This window comes from Zingiber officinale, chromosome 1B (genome assembly GCF_018446385.1).
Source record: "Zingiber officinale cultivar Zhangliang chromosome 1B, Zo_v1.1, whole genome shotgun sequence".
Classification (NCBI taxonomy): Eukaryota; Viridiplantae; Streptophyta; class Magnoliopsida; order Zingiberales; family Zingiberaceae; genus Zingiber; species Zingiber officinale.
Window position 1 is genome coordinate 85,791,031 of NC_055986.1, and position 20,181 is coordinate 85,811,211.

Here is a 20,181-nt window from a genome sequence, read left to right on the forward strand (position 1 = left end):
TGAGTGAAGCTAGAAAGTCCTAACTGGGATGTTAGGCAGAATGGAAGTGAGGCAGTGTGAAAGTCCGGTGAGTGAAGCCGGGCAAGGAAAATCCAGATGGATCGGGATGATCGGACATCCGGTGTTGAGGAAAGTCCAAGTAGGTCAAAGGATTGACCGGACACTTGGGGAAATCTAGCAGTCAAGGGTGACCGGATGCTAGGAATGAAGTACCAATAGGTCGAGGTTGACCGAATGTTGGTTTGAAGGCTTGGGACTTGGTTTGGGCAAAACCAAGTCACTAGTTATCCGATCGGTCCGTGACCGATCAAGAATCGATGTGTTATCGACGATGGAGACCGATCGGGTGATCGAGTCGCGAAAGACGCCTGATCGGCCGCGGACCGATCAGAGCTTCCTCGACGGTCGTGGCGACCGATCGGAGACGATGTCGCGGAAGGAAGAGCTTCAGCCAAGAGTTGGGATCGGTCCGTGGACCGATCTAGCTGTGGCCTGATCGGTCCTTGCAACGTAACGGCTAGTTTCTTCACTGTTTCTTCTTCGCGGTATAAAGGAAACGAGGGCATCTTCCGTGCTAGAGCTTCTTCCTCTTCTCTTCTGCTACAGAGCTGCTGTTCTGGTGCTTGAGCTTTGTTGGAACTCCGACTGAGCTGCTGCTGTGGTTGGCGTCTGAGAAGCTGTTGCTTCTTCAACAGTCGACAAGAAGGTAAGGGTTGCTTACATTTGCTGTGTATTTACTTCTTGTTTCTCTTGTATTTGTACTCCTTATCTTGCTGTTGCAAGAAGTAGTTGTGGCGAGGTTTCTCCACCCATAAGGAGCTCATATTTAGCCGGTTCTCCGGGGACTCATCCACCGACGGATTGGTAGGCTTCGTCCACCTTACGGACACGCCGAGGAGTAGGAGTTCATCTCCGAACCTCGTTACATCGGTTTGTTTTTCTTCTCCTTAGTTTCTTCCTTGTATTTCCGCTGCAACTAACCATAACTGTAGGAAGAACGCGATAATTTGGGGCGGCTATTCACACCCCCCGCTCTAGCCGAGTACAAACGATCCTAACAAGTGGTATCAGAGCGAGGCCGCTCTTCGACGGATCAACACCCGGGGGAGCACGGGCTAGAGATGGATCTCTATGGAGAAGATGTCACGATTCAACCCTTCTACGAGTCTCACGACAACTTCACATATTGGAAGGTAAGGATGATGTATTTTCTTAGGACTAATATGTTAAATTGGTTTTATGTACAAGAAGGGTTTTCCCCTCCGATGGATGAGGAAGGAAAACCTATCAAGAAGAAGGAGTGGACGAAAGAGCAAATCCGACAATCCGAAATCAATGACGAGGTAACAAAAATTATTGAATTTGCTTTACCTAATAATGTTTTGTGCAAGATAGATAGGTACAACAACGCCAAGGAATTGTGGAACAATTTGGCAAAATTCCATGAAGAGAAGCCTAGTGAGCCAAGTAGCTCACATCATGGAGGAAGCGAATTGGGAGTTGAGGGCTACTCAACATTCAAGGAAGAAGAGGAGGAGAGCTCTTGTTCAAGATCGGAGCAAGAAGAGGCATCTACCTCCGGAAGGGATGAAGAAGAAAGCTCATCTACATCCACAACCCTAGGTAACTCAAACACTGTGATTTCAAGCAAATTACACATAATGTGTTTTGAGTGTAGGAAGTTTGGGCACTACAAGAGTAAGTGTCCAAAGAGGGTTAGAAAGACTCCACCGGCACCAAAGGTCAAGGAAGCCGGAGTCCCGACATGCAAGAGCAAGAAGCACGTGGTGTGCTTCCAATGCAAGCAACGGGGACACTATAGGAGTCAATGTCCAAGGGGAGGCAACCTCACAAGGACAAGAGGCCAAACACGTGTAAAGGGGAGCTAAGGCAAACCCTAAGGTAACATTTAAAGCTCATTCTTGCAATTCTAGTAGGATGCATGCTAGTAGTCTTATTGCCATTGTCAATAATGATAAGCATGTTAACACTAGAAATCGATACATGTGCTTAGGAGTCAAGCATGTTAGCCTAGATAAGAACAATTCTAGAAATGCTAACCCTAGAATTAACTCATCTAAGGCTAAGGAAAATCTAGATAGAAATCCCAAATCATCTAGACACATGCCTAGGAATACCTCAAAGAAAATGATAAATCAAAACTTGAGGTATTAGAGAAAGAAAATCAAGTCTTGAGGTCAAGACTTGACTCTCTAGAAAAGGCTCTTAAGGATTTGACTCTAGGGTCTAGGGGTCAAAAACCCAAGTCCAAGGACAAGAAAGGTTTGGGTCACAAACCTAAGTCCCAATTGGTCAAGCCCACTTATCATAATGTTTCATTCGATTATGGAACAAAACCTAGGGCTAGGAAGACCGTTACCAAGGTCACAAGGAGTCACCCCTATAGTTGACCTTGATGAGACCCAAATGACCAAGGCTTTAAAGCCTAAGAGGGTCATTAGGAGGGTTGCTAGGGAAGTTATCCCTAGTGAATATTTAGTGAACCCAATGAGCTCTAATAGGTATTGGGTTCCTAGGAGCATCTTCTCTACCCCATAGATGGGTTAGAGAGTGTCAACTCCGATTAGAAGGATAGTTAACCCAACTTTGAGGAAATTGACACTCAAGGAGCATTTTCAAGGTTTTGAGAACTTTTGAAAATGAAATGGAATTATCATTTACTCCTTTGAAGAGTTAAATGTGCCTAAAGATTGGAAATTTCATTTTTAATCTCAATTGGCACAATTTGGGAAAATCTAGAGAACTCTCGAGGAAAAATGAAACATGCCAAGTTTTGAGGATAAATTTGATCTTTAAGTGGCATGAATTAATCTAGAGTTCAAGAAGTGTCAAAATTAGGATTTTGGCATTTTGGGGCAATCTAGGATTAAATTTGAAGTTAGCCAAGTGGTTAAGGATACTTAGATAGGTAATCTAGGTATATTTATTTATGCTAAATCTTGCCATGATTGTTTGCCCTCACATGTCATGACATCATGTTTAGTTTTATTATCATTTGAAATGTCATGATAATGCTTAGGCTAGTTTTTATGTCATGTTTATTTAAGTTTCAAACTTTATGCCATGACATCATGACATTGGCACATGTTTTCATTTATGATACCATTTTATGCCATGTCATCATCTCTTGCATTAATAATCAATTGAATTGATTTAAGGATGAAAAACACATTTTGATATTGAGATCAAATTTGTGTTTAGAAAATGCATGAGACCTTAGTCTAAGATACCTAAACCCATATCTCACATCAAAATTGCCATGGATGTGTTTGATACACTTTAGATGTGTGTGAGATATTAGGATCATAAATTAGGATCAAGGTGCATAGTTCTTGTACCTAGATGAGCCTAATTCAAGAAATGGAGGATCATAGGGAAAGCTTGTGTACAAGTCATGTACATTTAGCCCTAAGATTATGGTCCTAAATTAAAAGGTTTAAAATCATTTTGAAATTAATTTGGAAAACCTTGATGAAGCCATCTTAGTGATTGCATTCATCATTGAACATTGTGATACAAAGTTGAGTTAAACTTGAACTATTTCAAAGTTTTTGAACTTTGTATCAATATTGAAAAATGGAAGTTATTTTTATAGAAAACTATTTTTCCTTGATAGTATATGTTATGAGGAATATATCCTCAAAATTTCATAATTTTTGAAATTTTCTGGAATTTGTTGTGAGTTTCTGAATTTCGGGAGAAGGAAATCAGAACTCGAATCTGTCCAAGGCTGGATCGGTCACTGGACCGATCCAGGGAAGGCTGGATCGGTCTGGGGACCAATCCAGAGGGGTCCTGATCGGTCCGGTGACCGATCAGGCGTGCTGAATTTGCTGAATTTCGACTGGTTGTCTGAAATTTCAGTTCGGGAAGGTAGTGTTTTGGATTTCTAAAGGTTTGAAACTCTCCAAGACATTGTTGGTGCAATGGTCAAGGGGGAGTTGACCTTTAGGGGGAGTTTTTACCTAATTGTCAAGGGGAGTTGACTCTTAGGGGGAGTTTTTACTCATTAAGACTTTTGAGGATTAGTGACATAGGATTGTCACTAAGTTGATTGTTGAGTTTAATATCAAGGGGGAAATTAAGAGTTTCAATGAAAGGTATGGGACTTTCATTAGGAGGAAACTCTTGACCTTGATTCTCTCTTTTTGATGTGTGTCAAAAAGGGGGAGAGTGTTGGAGAATGGGAGAATGTTCTAGATAATGTTCAAGGAAGAACATTGAAGAACATTGGGAAACCTAAGTTAAGTTATCGGATTAACCTAACTTGATTATGGTTTTGTCAAACATCAAAAAGGGGGAGATTGTTGGTGCAACCTTAGGTCAAGGTTGAACTGGTTGAACTTGACTGAGTCACTGACCATGGGAGCTTTGATTTTGACTTAGTGTTGGTACAACCTTAGGTCAAGGTTGACCTAGTTGAGTTGTATTTTGATGTTTGACACTCGTGGAAGAGTTGTATTCTTGATATGGGACAAGAATAGATGTTTGGGAGATTATTGGTGCAACCGTAGGTCAAGGTTGACCTGGTTGACCTGATTCGGGAAAGAGTCCAAGTATGGAGACTTGGCAACGGAAAAAGTCCAAGCAGGGAACCAAGCAGGGAGCTTGGCACGCAAAAGTCCAAGTGTGGAGACTTGGCAGGAAAAGTCCAAGTATGGAGACTTGGCTGGAAAAGTCCAAGTATGGAGACTTGAGAAGTCCAAGCGGGGAGCTTGGCACGAGGGAAAGTCCTAACGGGATGTTAGGCGGTGGAAAGTCCCGTGAGTGAAGCCGGGCAGTGGGACTGGATGTTAGTGTGGAAAGTCCCGATGAGTGAAGCTGGGAAAGTACTGGGATGTTAGGCGGTTGGAAAGTCCTGGTGAGTGAGTGAAAATCCTTGAGGATGTTAGGCAGTTGGAAAGTCCCGTGAGTGAAGCCGGTGAAAGTCCTAACGGGATGTTAGGCTGGAAATCTGGTGAGTGAAGCGGTGAAAGTCCGTGAGTGAAGCAGGCAGGAAAATCCAGATGGATCGGATGATCGGACATCCGGTGTTGAGAAAGTCCAAGTAGGTCAAAGGATTGACCGGACACTTACGGGAATTCTAGCGAGTCAAGGAGTGACCGGATGCTAGCAATGAAGTACCACAGTCGAGGTTGACCAATGTTGGTTTGAAGGCTTGGGACTTGGTTTGGGCAAAACCAAGTCACTAGTTATCTGATCGGTATGGTGATCGGTGTGCTACTGATCGGTATTTGATCGGTCCGAGACCGATCGAAGGTGATCGAGTCGCGAGAGACGCCCGACGGCGTGGACCGATCGGCGATCGATCGTGAGACGGCGTCGCGGAAGGAAGAGCTTCAAAAGAGTTGGGATCGGTGGACCGATCCTTGATCGGTCCACGCATCGATCGAGTACGGATCGACCGATCGGGGGACCGATCGATGATCGATCAGAGTTCTAGCTGCTGTAACGCAACGCCTAGTTTCTTCACTGCTTCTTCTTCGCAGGTATAAAGGAAACGAGGGCATCTTCCGTGCTAGAGCTTCTTCCTCTTCTCTTCTGCTATAGAGCTGCTGTTCTGGTGCTTGAGCTTTGTTGAGCTCTGACTGAGCTGCTGCTGTGGTTGGCGTCTGAGAAGCTGTTGCTTCTTCAACAGTCGACAAGAAGGCAAGGGTTGCTTACATTTGCTGTGTATTTACTTCTTGCTTCTCTTGTATTTGTACTCCTTATCTTGCTGTTGCAAGAAGTAGTTGTGGCGAGGTTTCTCCACCCATAAGGAGCTCATATTTAGCCGGTTCTCTGGGGACTCATCCACCGACGGATTGGTAGGCTTCGTCCACCTTACGGACACGCCGAGGAGTAGGAGTTCATCTCCGAACCTCGTTACATCGGTTTGTTTTTCTTCTCCTTAGTTTCTTCCTTGTATTTCCGCTGCAACTAACCATAACTATAGGAAGAACGCGATAATTTGGGGCGGCTATTCACACCCCTCGCTCTAGCCGAGTACAAACGATCCTAACACTGCCTTCATTTACTTTATCTTCTTTGATGTTTTCGGAGACATCTCTTTAGATAAAGCTACTCCATGCTGAAAAGGTAAGAAACCTTTCTTGGAGTTTTGCATGCTTAAAATAAGCAAGAATTGTATGAAGCTCGGGATAGGCACAACATTCTTTTCTTGCGATCTTTGATCCCAAGAATGTTTGCACATTCTCCCAAGTTCTTCATATCGAATTGTTTGGACAATCATACCCTTACTTCCGATAACACCTTGATATTGTTTCTAACTATCAAAAATATAATCTACGTATAGTACAAGAAATACCACCACGTTTCCATCACACTTCTTGTATACACAAGACTTATCCGGCAACTAAATCCATAAGACTGGATTACAACCAGATGTTCCAAGACCTTGAAGCTTGTTACAGTCCATAGATTGATTGAGCTTACAAACAAAATGCTCTTTTGGCCTTTGCAATGAATCCCTCTGGTTGCTTTATATGGATGTTTCCTTCAAGACTTCCATTAAGGAAAACTGTCTTGTCATCCATTTGTCAAATCTCATAGTCCATAAAAGAATCCGGATAGACTAAAACATGGCTATCGGTATAAGGTTTCCCTTTTCAACAAGCCTTGCTTTGGAAGTTCACACCTTCCTGTCTATCCTTCTTTTCCTATTGTAGACCTTTTTACACCCAATGGCTTTTACACCATCTGGTGGTTCTACAAGCTTCCAGATTTTATTGGAATACATATATTCTAATTCTATATTCATTGCTCTTTGCCAAGATGTTGCATCTTTATCTTGGAGTGCTTTATCATATGTACGGGATCAGGCTCATGTTCATTTGGGATCAAGTCCAAAGACTCTCCCAAAATATGAATATTTTAGTTTGCTTGACAACCCTCCCACTACGATGAGACACTGTCTGTAATTGTGTATCATTTATGATACATGTTGCAGTTTCTTGTGATATTTCATCTTGTACAGTTAGTACTAGATTGGACATGTCCTTTATTATTTCCTTAAGAACAAATTTACTTATGGGCTCGTGGTTTATTACATAGTCCTTTTCTAAAAATTGGTCTTTGATGCAATGACCTTCTGATTTTTAAGACTATAAACCTACTTTCATTTATCTAGGATAACCCACAAACAAGTGAACTCCTGTCCAACTTATCATTGTCTCTCTTCAACATATGTGTTGGACTACCTGAATCCGAATATGCTTCAAAATAGGCTTACACCTATTCAGCAATTCTATATGAGTAGAGAGTTCTGACTTTGGAAGGTACTATGTTCACTTTCATTTTCAGAGTATATCCTAAAAAAAAATTTGGTAATTTTCTGAATAACTCATCATCAATCTAATTATTTCCATAAGAGTCCTATACCTTCTTTCTACTACACCATTCTGTTGGGGTGTACCAGGTGCAGTTAGTTGGGATTGAATCCCTACTTTTGATAAGTGACTCCTAAATTGTCCCAAGAGGTACTTGCCACTACGATTTTACCATAGTGACTTGATACTTTTACTTTAACGTTTCTCCGCATTAGCCTTGTACTCTTTGAACTAATCAAAGCACTTAGTCTTGCGGTACATCAAGTAAATGTATTTGTATCTTGCATAGTTGTCTATAAAATAGACGAAATATTCGATACTACTTCTTGTCTGGATAGTCATAGGATCACACAAATCAGAATGAATCAATTCCAACATATCTTTGGCTCCATACCCCTTAGATTTAAAAGCTTCTTGGTTATCTTTCCTTCCAAGTAAGATTCGTAGGTTGGAAAGATTTCCACTACCAAATGAACCCAAGAGTTCATTGGTTATTATCCTTTGAATCCTACTCAAGTTAATATAACCTAGCCTTAGATGCCAAAAATATGATTGGTTCATTTCCGAAGGTTTCTTTCTCTTAAAGTTAGAAGATGTGTTACTAATTTCCATTTGTTTCATCGTGAGAGTTATTGGATTTATAAATTACAACCAACGTACCAGAACAGATATCTTTCCTATTTTCTCGATAACAACTTTGTTATCAAAATAGACACAATATTTATTCTTTAAATAGTTTAGAAACTGAAATAAATTTCTTTCTAAACTTGTTACTTAAAAGCAATTTCTTAGAATCCATGTTTTATTCCTATCAAAGGATAAACATCTCCCACTGCAACAGCTGCTACTTTTACAACAATGCCCATGTGGACGGTGATTTATATAGTTGTCAGATTTTCTGGAACCCTTACAATGAATTGCAGACATAATCAGTGGTTCCTGTATCTACACACCAGGTACCGGTAGATAACACCACTAAATATGTTTCAACAACTAATAAAATACACTGTTATTGTTCTCAGTTCTGAGAGGACAGTCTACCTTAATGTCCAAGTTTTCCAATCATTACAATTGGGACTACTAAAATTATTCTATAGTATAACAACTAGGGGATTGACTAACATTTGAAATCCTAAGAATCACAAAATATTTGGTGAAGACCAACATCTCAAAAATCCCCGTGAATTTTATATGCCATGTTAGTGTGGACGTATACAAATTCTAAAAGGAGATTTCATCCATTAATTTCATTATCTCGTCAACCTATGACAAAATTAATAGTTGGTCTGTCTTTGATCAAATATTTGGTCAAGACTCTAAATTTAAAATAATATTGATTCCTCTAACAATACTATTTAAATTTACCAACACCTCAAAACACCGTGAGTTTTGCATGCCACGTTAGTGTGGACGTATACAAAATCAACATTTGTAAGAGGAGGGTTTTACTCATTGACTATCTTGTCAATATAACTTTTTGACAAATAAAATTACCTCAAACACCATAAATATAGTATTCCACGTTAGTATGGACGTATACAAATTCAAACATTTGTAAGAGAGGTTTATTAATTTTATTATCTTGCCAATCTAGTTTTATGACAAATCAATAGTTGGTTTCCCTTTGGTCACACAAGTGATAGTAGTGACTCCGTTGGGGAGGATACTATTAAATGTGTCTAAGTGTATACCATTACTTGATACTAAGTCCATTAAATAGAATTGTGCCCCTTCAGTTGGAGAAGATCACGCACATCCTAAATAACTTCCTATAACCATCCATTAAGGAAGTTTGATCTAGTGATCTACAAACAAACTCATCCGTTGTGGAGGGATGCACTCAGAGCCAACACGCAAGCTTGTTACATCACTTACAAACCAGTAATGGAGACCATGGGATTAATATACTAATCCCTCTCCCACTTAGTTATTTAAGGCGAGGAATTTTAACCTAATCTAGCATTCATCATATGCACACACACATCACAGTAAATAAAGCAATAAAAATGGAAATTAATTTTCCAACTATTATGGCATTTTTATCACTGTCCTCCGTATGCTCCAACCCTAGCTGCTGCCATCTTTAGCCACCGCCATCGGGTCGAGTTGTCGCATCTATCTTGCGTCTTATTCCGCTGCGCCTCTGGTCCTCCGATAGCACCACGCCTCGCAAGGATACGATCCGCGACAAATATAGAATTTGGCATACATCGATCCTATATTCCATAAAGCAATGTACATATATTCTAGATCGAACAAAAAATGTAAAATCCTAATAACTAATACAGCTCCTGCTGTATTTAATTTTACAATCATGCACACACAATTAAATGCCCTTGACATGTCCAAGGGTCCAATCACACACAATAAAAATATGTCATAATAGTTGGAGCCTGCAATTACAAAATTAGCACATCCTACTATTATCCTGCCTAAATTATGTATGACATGTGCATAACCTATTTGAAAACCAAACACACAGAGGCAAACCCTAGCTCTAATACCAATTGTTAGTTAGTCCTAAGAAAATCGTACCGGTTCCACTGTACAAAAATTTTGTACTAGTGTCGAACCTTTCCTTAAATAACCTATTGTGTTCTTTAGAAGTTAAATTAGGAATCGCAGATGGAACTTAACATCATTGATTCCGAATTTAACTTATCTGTTCTTAATGGTTTAGATTTGAATCGCAAGCGGAACTTAACACTATTGATTCAAATCCACCTAAGTTATTAATTCCATAAATATTAATTTCCAAAATTGGCTTCCAGGACTGCATGGCGAGGCGCGTGACCTTCTTGGATATGGGAGCAACCACCACCGCCTAGGCAAAGCCTTTTAAGGAAAGCTAATATTTATTTCCTTAAATAACTCTAGGTTAACCAAAAAGAACAATCGAATCACAAATTCAAAAAAGAAGAAAACACAAACTTGAAAAAAAAAACTATTTCGAAAACTCTAGAATCATATGTCTCTTGTGTTTGGTATTTCCAAAAATAACAATACAAACAAAACTAGTATGATACAGAAAACAATTACTAGTTATACCTTTCTTTGTATGCAAAAATAACCTCTTGATCTTCTACCGTATTCCTCTTCTAACCTCGGACGTTGTGTGGGCAACGATCTTCCGAGATGAGAACCACCAAGCACCTTCTTCTTCTTTGCAAGGTTCGGCCACCACAAGACTCCAAGAGAGGATGAGGTTCGGCCAACACCACCAAGCTCCAAGGGATGCAAGAACGAAACCTCCTTTCTCTCCTTTTCTCCAAGCTAGATCCGGCCACCACAAGGACTCCAAGAGAACAAGATAGTTCGGCGACAAGAAGGAGAAGAGAGAAGAGGAAGAGGCCGGCCACCACACCAAGGAAGAGAGGGAGAGAAAAAGAATAGAGTCGTTCACCATTAAGGCACCTCTACCCCCTCTTTTATAATCCTTGGTCTTGGCAAATAAGTAAATTTTAATAAAAACTTCCTTAATTCTTTTGCCATGAAAAGGAAAATTTATTTAATTAAAAAACAATTTTCTTTTCATTATTTCAATGGTCGGCCACAATAAAATCTCCAAGCAAATAAAATTTTAAACACAAATTAAAACTTCCTTATTTGCTTCCGAAAATTTATAAAAAATTTCTCCAATAATTTTTATCCCCTTCATGATTGGTTAGTAAAAAGGAAATTTTATAAATTAAAATCTTCCTTTTAAACATGTGGATAATTTTCAAAAAGAAAAGTTATCTCTAAAAATTAAAATCTCTTTTCAATCTACAAATAAGGAAAGATATTAAATCTTCTCTTAATCTTTTGTAGAAACTTATAAAAAGAAATATTTAATTTTTAAACTCTCTTTTTTTTTTTAAATCATGAACATGGTTACAAAAAATGAAAGTTTTCTTAAAAATTAAAATCCTCCTTTCAATCTACAAATAAGGAAAGATTTTAAATCTTTTCTTAATTTTTTGTAGAAAGCTATAAAAGGAAAAAATTTAAATTTTAAACTCTCTTTTAAAACCATGTTATCCACATAAGAAAAAATTTTAAATAAAATAAATTCCCTTTTAATATGGTCGGTCAATCAAGCTTGGGCTCCAAGCCATGGCCGGCCAATTAACTTGGCTCAATCCTTGGGTCTTGGTCGGCCCTAGCTTGGGTTCCAAGCTAGCTTGGCCGGCCACCAAAGAGTGGGTAAGAAGGTGGGTATGTGGTGGGTATAAATCTCTATATACAAGAGGCTATGATAGGGACCGAGAGGAGGAATTGGTTTTGGTCTCCCGATGAAATTAAGCATCCTGTGTTCGCCCCGAACACATAACTTAATTTCATCAATAATAATTCATTCCACTAAAGAACTATTATTGAACTACCGCACCAATCCCAAATTATATTTTTGGCTCCTTCTTATTATGAGTGTGTTAGTCTCCCTGTGTTTAAGATGTTGAATGTCCACTAATTAAGTGAGTTACTGACAACTCATTTAATTAATAGCTTAGTCCAAGAGTAGTACCACTCAACCTTATCGTCATGTCGGATTAAGTCCGCCTGCAGGGTTTAACATGACAATCCTTATGAACACCTCTTGGGGACATTATCAACCTAGATCACTAGGCCACAGTTTCCTTCTATAATCAACAACACACACTATAAGTGATATCATTTTCCAACTTATCAGGCTTATTGATTTATCGAACTAAATCTCACCCATTGATAAATTAAAGAAATGAATATCAAATATATGTGTTTGTTATTATATTAGGATTAAGAGCACACACTTCCATAATAATTGAGGTCTTTGTTCCTTTATAAAGTCAGTATAAAAAGAAACGATCTCTAATGGTCCTACTCAATACACTCTAAGTGTACTAGTATAATTATATAGTTAAGATAAACTAATACCTAATTACACTACGACCTTCCAATGGTTTGTTCCTTTCCATCTTGGTCATAAGCTACTGTTTATAATTTATAAAGAACCGATAACATGATCTTCTGTGTGTGACACCACACACCATGTTATCTACAATATAAATTAATTGAACATCTACATTTGGTATATATAAATGTAGACACTTGACCAATGTGATTCTTATAGATGTATATTCAAAAGCTAGGCTTTTAGTATACACTCCAATAGTCATCGTCTTGATCGTAGTGCTTCAGTTGGCGGTTAGTCCTTCTGAGGCGATCAGGCTCTGATACCAATTGTAGGTGCACCGGAGGCCGGCAAGAGGGGGGGTGAATTGCTGTAAACAAAAATAAAACTACCCCCCTCGGATTTCAACTCAGAATAAATGCAATAGTAAAATAATAGAGGCAGAAAATAAAAGCAGAAACAGAATTTAACCTGGTTACAACCAAGAGGATTGTTAATCCAGGGCAGTGAAAAGCGCACTAAGAAAATTCTCCTTTGCTGAAGGCGGAGAAGCCTTTTACACTCTAATGGCTCATTACTACTGCTAGGAAATGCTTACAGAGTTGAATGTAGAAGTTGTTATGAATTCCTAGCTCCAGGGGCCTTTAAATAGCCTTTGGAAATCTGATCTCGAGGGTCCAAGGCGCCTCCAATTGGGGTCCAAGGCGCCTCCAAGAGGTGATCGGATAAAACTTTATCCGTAGCTTGAAACGGTCACTTTGACCTATTGAAGGCGCCTTCAACAAGGATGAAGGGGCCTTCAAGCTGGAGGCGCCTCCAAGCCTGATGGAGGCGCCTCCAAGCTGGCAGCTCCAATTCCAGCTTCCGACGCTCCGTTATTTTGGGTGATTGCGGCCAACCGGAATTGGGCTCACCCGAACCCAATTCCCGGCCTTCTCCTTGAGCAACCTTCCGTCCCGGTTTAATGTCCCTCGAACGCCGTGCACGCTCTTCACGCCCACCGGAGTACTCTTCCGCAGCTCTCTCGTCCTTCGGATGCACCGAGCCCGTCGGCTCCCTTCCCGTGTCGTCCTTCTCGCTAGCTGCGTCTTCCGCTCGACTTCCTGTACTCCTAAGCTCCTGCACACTCAGACACAGGGATCAAACACAGCAGGACCTAACCAACTTGGTTGATCACATCAAAACTACCACGGGGTCCAACACCCTACTTGGATTTACCTGAAATCACGTTCTCTGTGAAGGTCTGACTAGGGAGAAGGTATATCTGGTGTCAAAACCTATTTATACCCCATTTATAAGAAGGTATTGCTCCGTGCCAGTTGGCACGGAACAATGCACAGCTTTTCTGAAGGGGACTTTTATAATTGATGTTATTTATTTTTTTCATCAGGACACTATTAGAATATTTGGAGTTTATATTAGGGGGAGTTAGATTTAACCAGGCCCACGTTGGGCCTAATATACACTCATATCAGGCCCACGTTGGGCCTGATATTGAAGCATATCTGGCCCACGTTGGGCCTGATATTAAAGCATATCAGGCCCAACGGAGGCTGATTATATTTTATTTTTTTCCCTGCACCTATAGAGCTTTAAATAATGATTTTCCAGTAGATTTGAAGTCCTTGGAACTCCAGAATACCACTCGAACTGAAATGGGTCGAATCAGATGTGTCTAGGTCCATCAGTGGGTTTTGACCAAAACTCACTGATGGCCCTCCCCTACTTGGATTTACCTGAAATCACGTTCCCTGTGAAGGTCTGACTGGGGAGAAGGTATATCTTGTGTCAAAACGTATTTATACCCCATTTCTAAGAAGGTATTGCTCCGTGCTAGTTGGCACCGAACCTAATGACATTGTGCTCTTGAAACCGACTGTTGGTCTAAGCCTATTTGATATTTTAAACAATCACAACTGTTACCATGTTTTTAGTTTGGAGAAGATAGAAATGGTGTGCAGTATAACTTATATACATTATGTCTCTTTCCACTGATAAGCACCAGCATCGCATTTTGTATATTGTGACTTATATTTGACTAATCACTATGCAATATTATTAATATTCCAGTGACAGTTTATAATCTTCTCATATACTACATACCACTGTATTATACAACAAATACTACATACAAAGATATTAAACTACCTACATAATGTAATAAGTTCATTTACATTCTATACAAGTTTTTGCCTTACAAGACTGGATATTTAATCCAATGTTTTAAAATACTTATCCCTCAAAATTGATATCATTACATCAATTCTAATCTTTTTCATGTCTCCTTATTTGAAGTCCATCTTCATATCATATAGGAGACATCGAATGTATTGCATCACAAAGAAGTCACAGTCAACGCTGTAAACAACAACATTTTTATGGTCAATATTTTTTTATCAATAATTTATATTCACACTCTATGCTCGATTTACCTTGCTTGTTGTTGTGGACATTCTATTGTGTGGGAGACCCATTTTTCGAACGGATAATGTCTTTCCAAGTTTGGATGAATAGCAGCAACATGCTCACGACTATATAATTTAAAATCTGATACCTGAAGATTGAAGAGGAAATTTTCATTTTCCATCAACTATCATTTATATTAAAATATAACCATACACATTATTATTAGATGCTCACCGCTGCTTTAAATTCATATTTGTATTTACTTCCACTTGCTAGAGAATTGTACTGATTGAACAAGTGGAAGTGTGCATTATCACTGCACAAAGGTATAAATATATACATTACCTCTTCATCTCCTCTATCCATCTTTATCAGGTGTTGGAAGGCAAACTTATTTGACGATTTCATTAATGATTACAAATATGCAAAGTCTTACATACATAACCAAATAATAAAAAGAATTTTAAATTTTACTATACTCAAATCAATTCCTTACTGTGAAGAATGTTGAACAATATATTGACTTGTTGTATGTGCTTCCAGACGGGAATGCCCCCCCTAAATAGAATTTTACAATATGTGTCGATTACATCCCCTCTTGTCAACATCTCTCCATTCACACCAGATAAAAGGGAATACATATTTAAACAAAAGGGTGATTCCTCCCAAACTATATCATTTGTAAACCTACAAAGTAAACAAATCAGAGATTATTTTTACAAATTTAATTTTGATAACCTTAGCTCAAACGATACGAGAAGCATATAATAGTTTTGACTAATGTAATTTACATACTTTATTTCCTCCAAGGCTTTTAACAAGTACGCCACCTCTTCGTCTTGTTTTTTTTTCTTGGAAGACTTAAATTGCTTCTTCACATACTATACACACAAACACAAAAAGCCAATTAGATAATCCATTAAATCTAACAAATTACAATGAAATTTGCATATATTGTCTTACAGCAATTGCTTGTTTTCTCATTTTGTCATATTTGGCAAACATATCTACATCCTTCTCTGCCTCTTCATCAGATTTGTCTTCCATCAATTGTACAATATTAATTTTTTCTTCCATTTCATCCAAATCAATTTTTCCTTTCCCCTTGCCCACAACACCATATTCTTTGACAACTTTTTTTCCTTCTCCTAGTGTATCTTTCTCCGCATGCTCGTTTATTTGTATATTTCTATGCTGCCTCTTAGGTAAAGTTTTGAGCCACAATGGACTATCAATTGGAGTGTCCCTGTAATCATAGCGACTTCTGTCATGTCCTCTCCTACTTCTTGTTGTAACACCTATAGGTTCAATTTGAGGATCGTCTACAGGCTCGCTATATTGAGATTCCATGCCTTTATTTTCAACTATTTGAAGTAATTCTTTCACCCTCTCCTTCAATTGCACGTTCTCCAATGTAAGCTCTTTAATTATGCTTGCTTGAATAATGCAATTACAACACTCCTTATTAATCTACCTTCCTACTTCAGTTACTTCAATTTGTGATGCCTCCATTGCAGGTGGACTGTCAACAACGCCAGCAAGGTTCTCAACCAAAGATTTTTCATCTTGGTTAGGGATTAGGTCAATCACAACCTGTAAGAATATTAAACCACATGTTAAAACAAGACTTTTTAACCAAACTATAGTCAAAGTATTCAAAATTTACCTCTTCAGATGAGACTTTGTCAATCAATTCTCTCACCTTATTAATATGTGAAGGAATATTCTTCCACTTATTTATTCTTGCTCCTTTGATTTTGTATGGTTTTTGGATTAGAACATGCTCCAAAAACCATGCCTGATTGACCATCACAAGGGTTAACTATTTTAAAAATGTCCATAAAATATTAAAAATTTTGACATAAATTATACACTTACTGCTAAAAGACCAGCAAATCCCTTTAGGTAAGGGAGGTTGGTGTTAGACTGTTTTGTCTCAGTTGATGAAAATATGTCCCCAATCTTAGGTAATTGTGGAGCCATAAATTCATGGATTGCTTCAACCCAGTTGAATCTATCATGATTCTCAAAATCATCTACTATATCTATAAGACTTAAAGGGACCTTATTTGTACTAGAAGAAAATAAGACACAAACAAATATATACAAAATATAGAATTTGCAAAATAATAAAACATCATCTTCGCCTTCAACGCGATTGCCATAAAATTTAAGCAACTCCTCGATTCTTGATCTAGTAGCTTCTTTTTTGTTTGAGAAGTAAGTTAGAAAGAGGTCACTGGATGCTTTAGCTGAATTGATCGGAATTGAAGCTCCACGGTCTGCAATATCAAGCAGCAATGAAACGTCTCCTCTTGTGAAGCCAACCGGAACACCTGACCAAGTTAAATTATTATTATACTTCTACCAACATATACAAAAGTATTACGAACACCGCTGACATGATACGATGCCATATCAGGCCCACGTTGGGCCTGATACGGCATCGTATCAGGCCTAGGTTTAGCAAAACATTAAATTTTACCATACAACTACTTTGTGATTAAAATACAAAATTATAAATTGTACCTGAGAATCTAAAGATTTGACTACTTGAATCCCAATTTTGAAATATATTTACCAAAATCCCACGAATGTGATGCATATCTTCTATGTCCAAAAAAATACGAAAAGGTGTCTGTTTGATCAGCACTATGTGTCGGTCATGTAAAATAACAGAGTCTTCATACGTTCCTTTCTTCGTGGATGGTTGAAAAAAACTTTTAAAGTGACCGAGGATACTATTCCAATGCAGTTTGTGTCCAACATCAACTGAACCCTATACTTTATAAAAATAAAAAAATTAAAATCATACTATTTCAGCTTCTCAAGATTACAGAGTTTGTAAAATGATAACCTTTACAGCTAATTGATGTGGAGAGGATGATGATGCACCCGATCGACGTCTTTGCGCCATTATGATACTAGCTGATTGATGAAACCCTAGAATCCTTCAGTGTTGTCGTGCGAACAGTCCTGGTTTTTAATTGAACTGAAATGCTTGATGCCGCTTGAGAAACACTCAAGGTCACTAAACTAGGGTTTCACAAGAGAGAGTTGCACTCGCATGTCACGAAGAGGGAGGTACACTAATCATCGAATTTATTTTTTTAAAATCAAAGTAATTGAAAAATGTGGTTCGGATGCCTGGGAAATGATGACTGATCATAGGAGATTGGCGGGAGGGCTATATTCAGTATTACACATTACTTACCTGCGTCTTTTGGTAAATACGAAATGGTGATACACCTTTTGGTAAATACATAAAACTTAGTATACCTTTTGGTAAATTATCAAAATATTTATGATATTATTACTGCTTGAGTTCCAATAATATACTGGCAGAGATACTGATATCACTTCACAATCATTTTAAATAAAAACAAACACAATCCAACAAATAGACAAGTGCCAATTATGGTTGGCCACGTGACGGAGAATCTAGGGCTTCCTCTTCTGCTTCGGCTGATCACCTCGAAAGTCCTCTTCACTTCATTTGGAGGCCATTTAAATGATGAAGAGGCCAAAAATTATTAGAATAACATATATATATATATATATATATATATATATATATTCATCGTTATGATATTATGATAAAAGATGAATACATTCGTCTCAATGTCCCTATCAATTCATCCTAAGATCAACACGAAATATTCATCGTGCTCCTACCAATGACGGCCGTAAATATTTATGACATTATTATGCATTGCGTTCCAATAATATACCGGCAGAGTTCAATCTAGTACAAACATAATAAAAACAAGCGCCCATAATATACCGACAGAGTTGACTGATATGACTTCACAATCATAATAAATAAAAACAAACACAATCCAGCAAACAGACAAGCGCCGATTATAGTTGGCCACGTCACGGAGAATCTACGGCTTACTCCTGCTTCGGCGGATGCAGCGCTTTGTAAGTCGCGTACCCGGACGCTGCTGGCGCCCTATCCGTCGCCCCGTCTGCCACCTCCCAAGCGTCCTCCTTTTCCGACTGGAGCTCCTCCGCCGGAAGCCGGCAGGGGACGTATTGCGCGTCGGGACACACGGGCTTCGGCTGCTTCAAGAACCGCTCGCAGTCTGCTGCCGGCCGCTGTCCCGGCAATCCCGGAATGCAGTTCTTCTCCACGTGCAACACATTACGTTTGATCAGCTTGACGCAGGACTTCCCCACCGACGTGAAGTAGTTGTCAGAGAGCGAGAGGTTCGCCAGGCGTCCATGCGTGGAATTCGCCAGTCGGCAAACGACATCAGGCACCTCGCCGGAGAGAAAGTTTCCGGCGAGGTTGAGCTGCTCCACCTTCTTCAGACACCCGAACGAGAGCGGAATCGGGCCGGAGAGATAGTTTCTCCCGGCGTCGAACACCGTTGCCTTCCTCAACAGCCCTATCTCGTACGGCAGGCAGCCGCTGAGCTGGTTGCCGAGGAACAGGATCTCAAGCAGAGTATTGGACGCTTGCCCGATCGACCTAGGGATCGACCCGGTAAAGTGGTTGAACGCGAAGGTGATGTAATTCGCGGTAGTCCTCCCGAGGTTGGCCGGGATTTGGCCGTTGAACTTGTTGTTGTTGAGGAAAAGCACCTGCGTCTGGATGTTGAACACAGCGGAGGGAACCTGAAGAGAGTAGCCATTATACCGGAGGTCGAGGAAGGAGAGGTTGACGAGGGGGAGGACAGAGAAGGGAAACAAGCCGGTTTGGACGTTGTTGCTGAGGTCGATCTCATAGAAGAAGGGAAGGCGGGTGAGATCCGGCACCGTGCCACCGAAGCGGTTGGAATTAGAGTGGAAAATGGCGAGATCAGGGAGCTTGTCGATGAAGCCGCTCACCGTCGGCGCCGCCAGGTGATACCCATTGAAGTCGACGGAGGCCACGGTCGGCATATTCCTTTTATCCGGCGGCCCTTCGCAGTAGAAACCGGAATATCTGCCACAGAATTCATCAAAATTCCATCTTTAATTTAAGATCCAATCAACTAAAAACTCCAATTTTTATGATGATAATCATTCAAACCCATGGCCTTTGCCGTCGGAACAGATCCGGGTCCCGACCCAGGTTCCGGTGATGTTCTTGGGATCGGAGGTGATGGTTTTCTTGAATCGTTGGATGACCAAGTAAGCTCGGTACTGGAGCGCGTTCACGAAGTCGCTCGGTCTCGGACCGATCGCCATCCCGGTTCCGATCTCGATGGCCTCTCTGTTACCATTACTGCAGAAACTGGGGGGTAGAGACGAGCAGAGGAAGAAGAGTAATAGTACGCTGATGAAATGGAGACTCCTCCGGCGATCCTCGGCCATGGCTGATGCAGACTAGGAATCGAAGGAGAAGTTTATTTATAGAAGATTACGGCCGGGTTCGATTTTTGCATGGGGGACCTATTCTGTCGGTCGCGGATCATTTGTGGCTACAAGAACCTATTCTGTCGGTCGCGGATGTATCGATCAATTGAATTAACTAATTTGCCAGATGAATTAAACAGACGATTGAAAATTTGTTATATATATATATATATATATATATATATATATATATATATATATATGATCCCG

The 20,181-nt window shown here is 39.7% G+C and overlaps 1 protein-coding gene across 1 annotated transcript; it reads right to left on the reverse strand.

Annotated features, from left to right (window-relative positions):
• Window positions 1-18,303: 18,303 nt before the first annotated feature.
• On the reverse strand, window positions 18,304-19,950 carry LOC121969113 (uncharacterized protein At4g06744-like). The gene is made up of 2 exons (XM_042519039.1): window positions 19,646-19,950; window positions 18,304-19,558 (listed from the first exon to the last, which is right to left on the reverse strand). Exons 1-2 carry the CDS (start codon window positions 19,927-19,929, stop codon window positions 18,520-18,522), a joined length of 1,323 nt encoding a protein of 440 aa, XP_042374973.1. The 5' UTR covers window positions 19,930-19,950; the 3' UTR covers window positions 18,304-18,519.
• Between the last annotated feature and the right edge of the window lie 231 nt (window positions 19,951-20,181).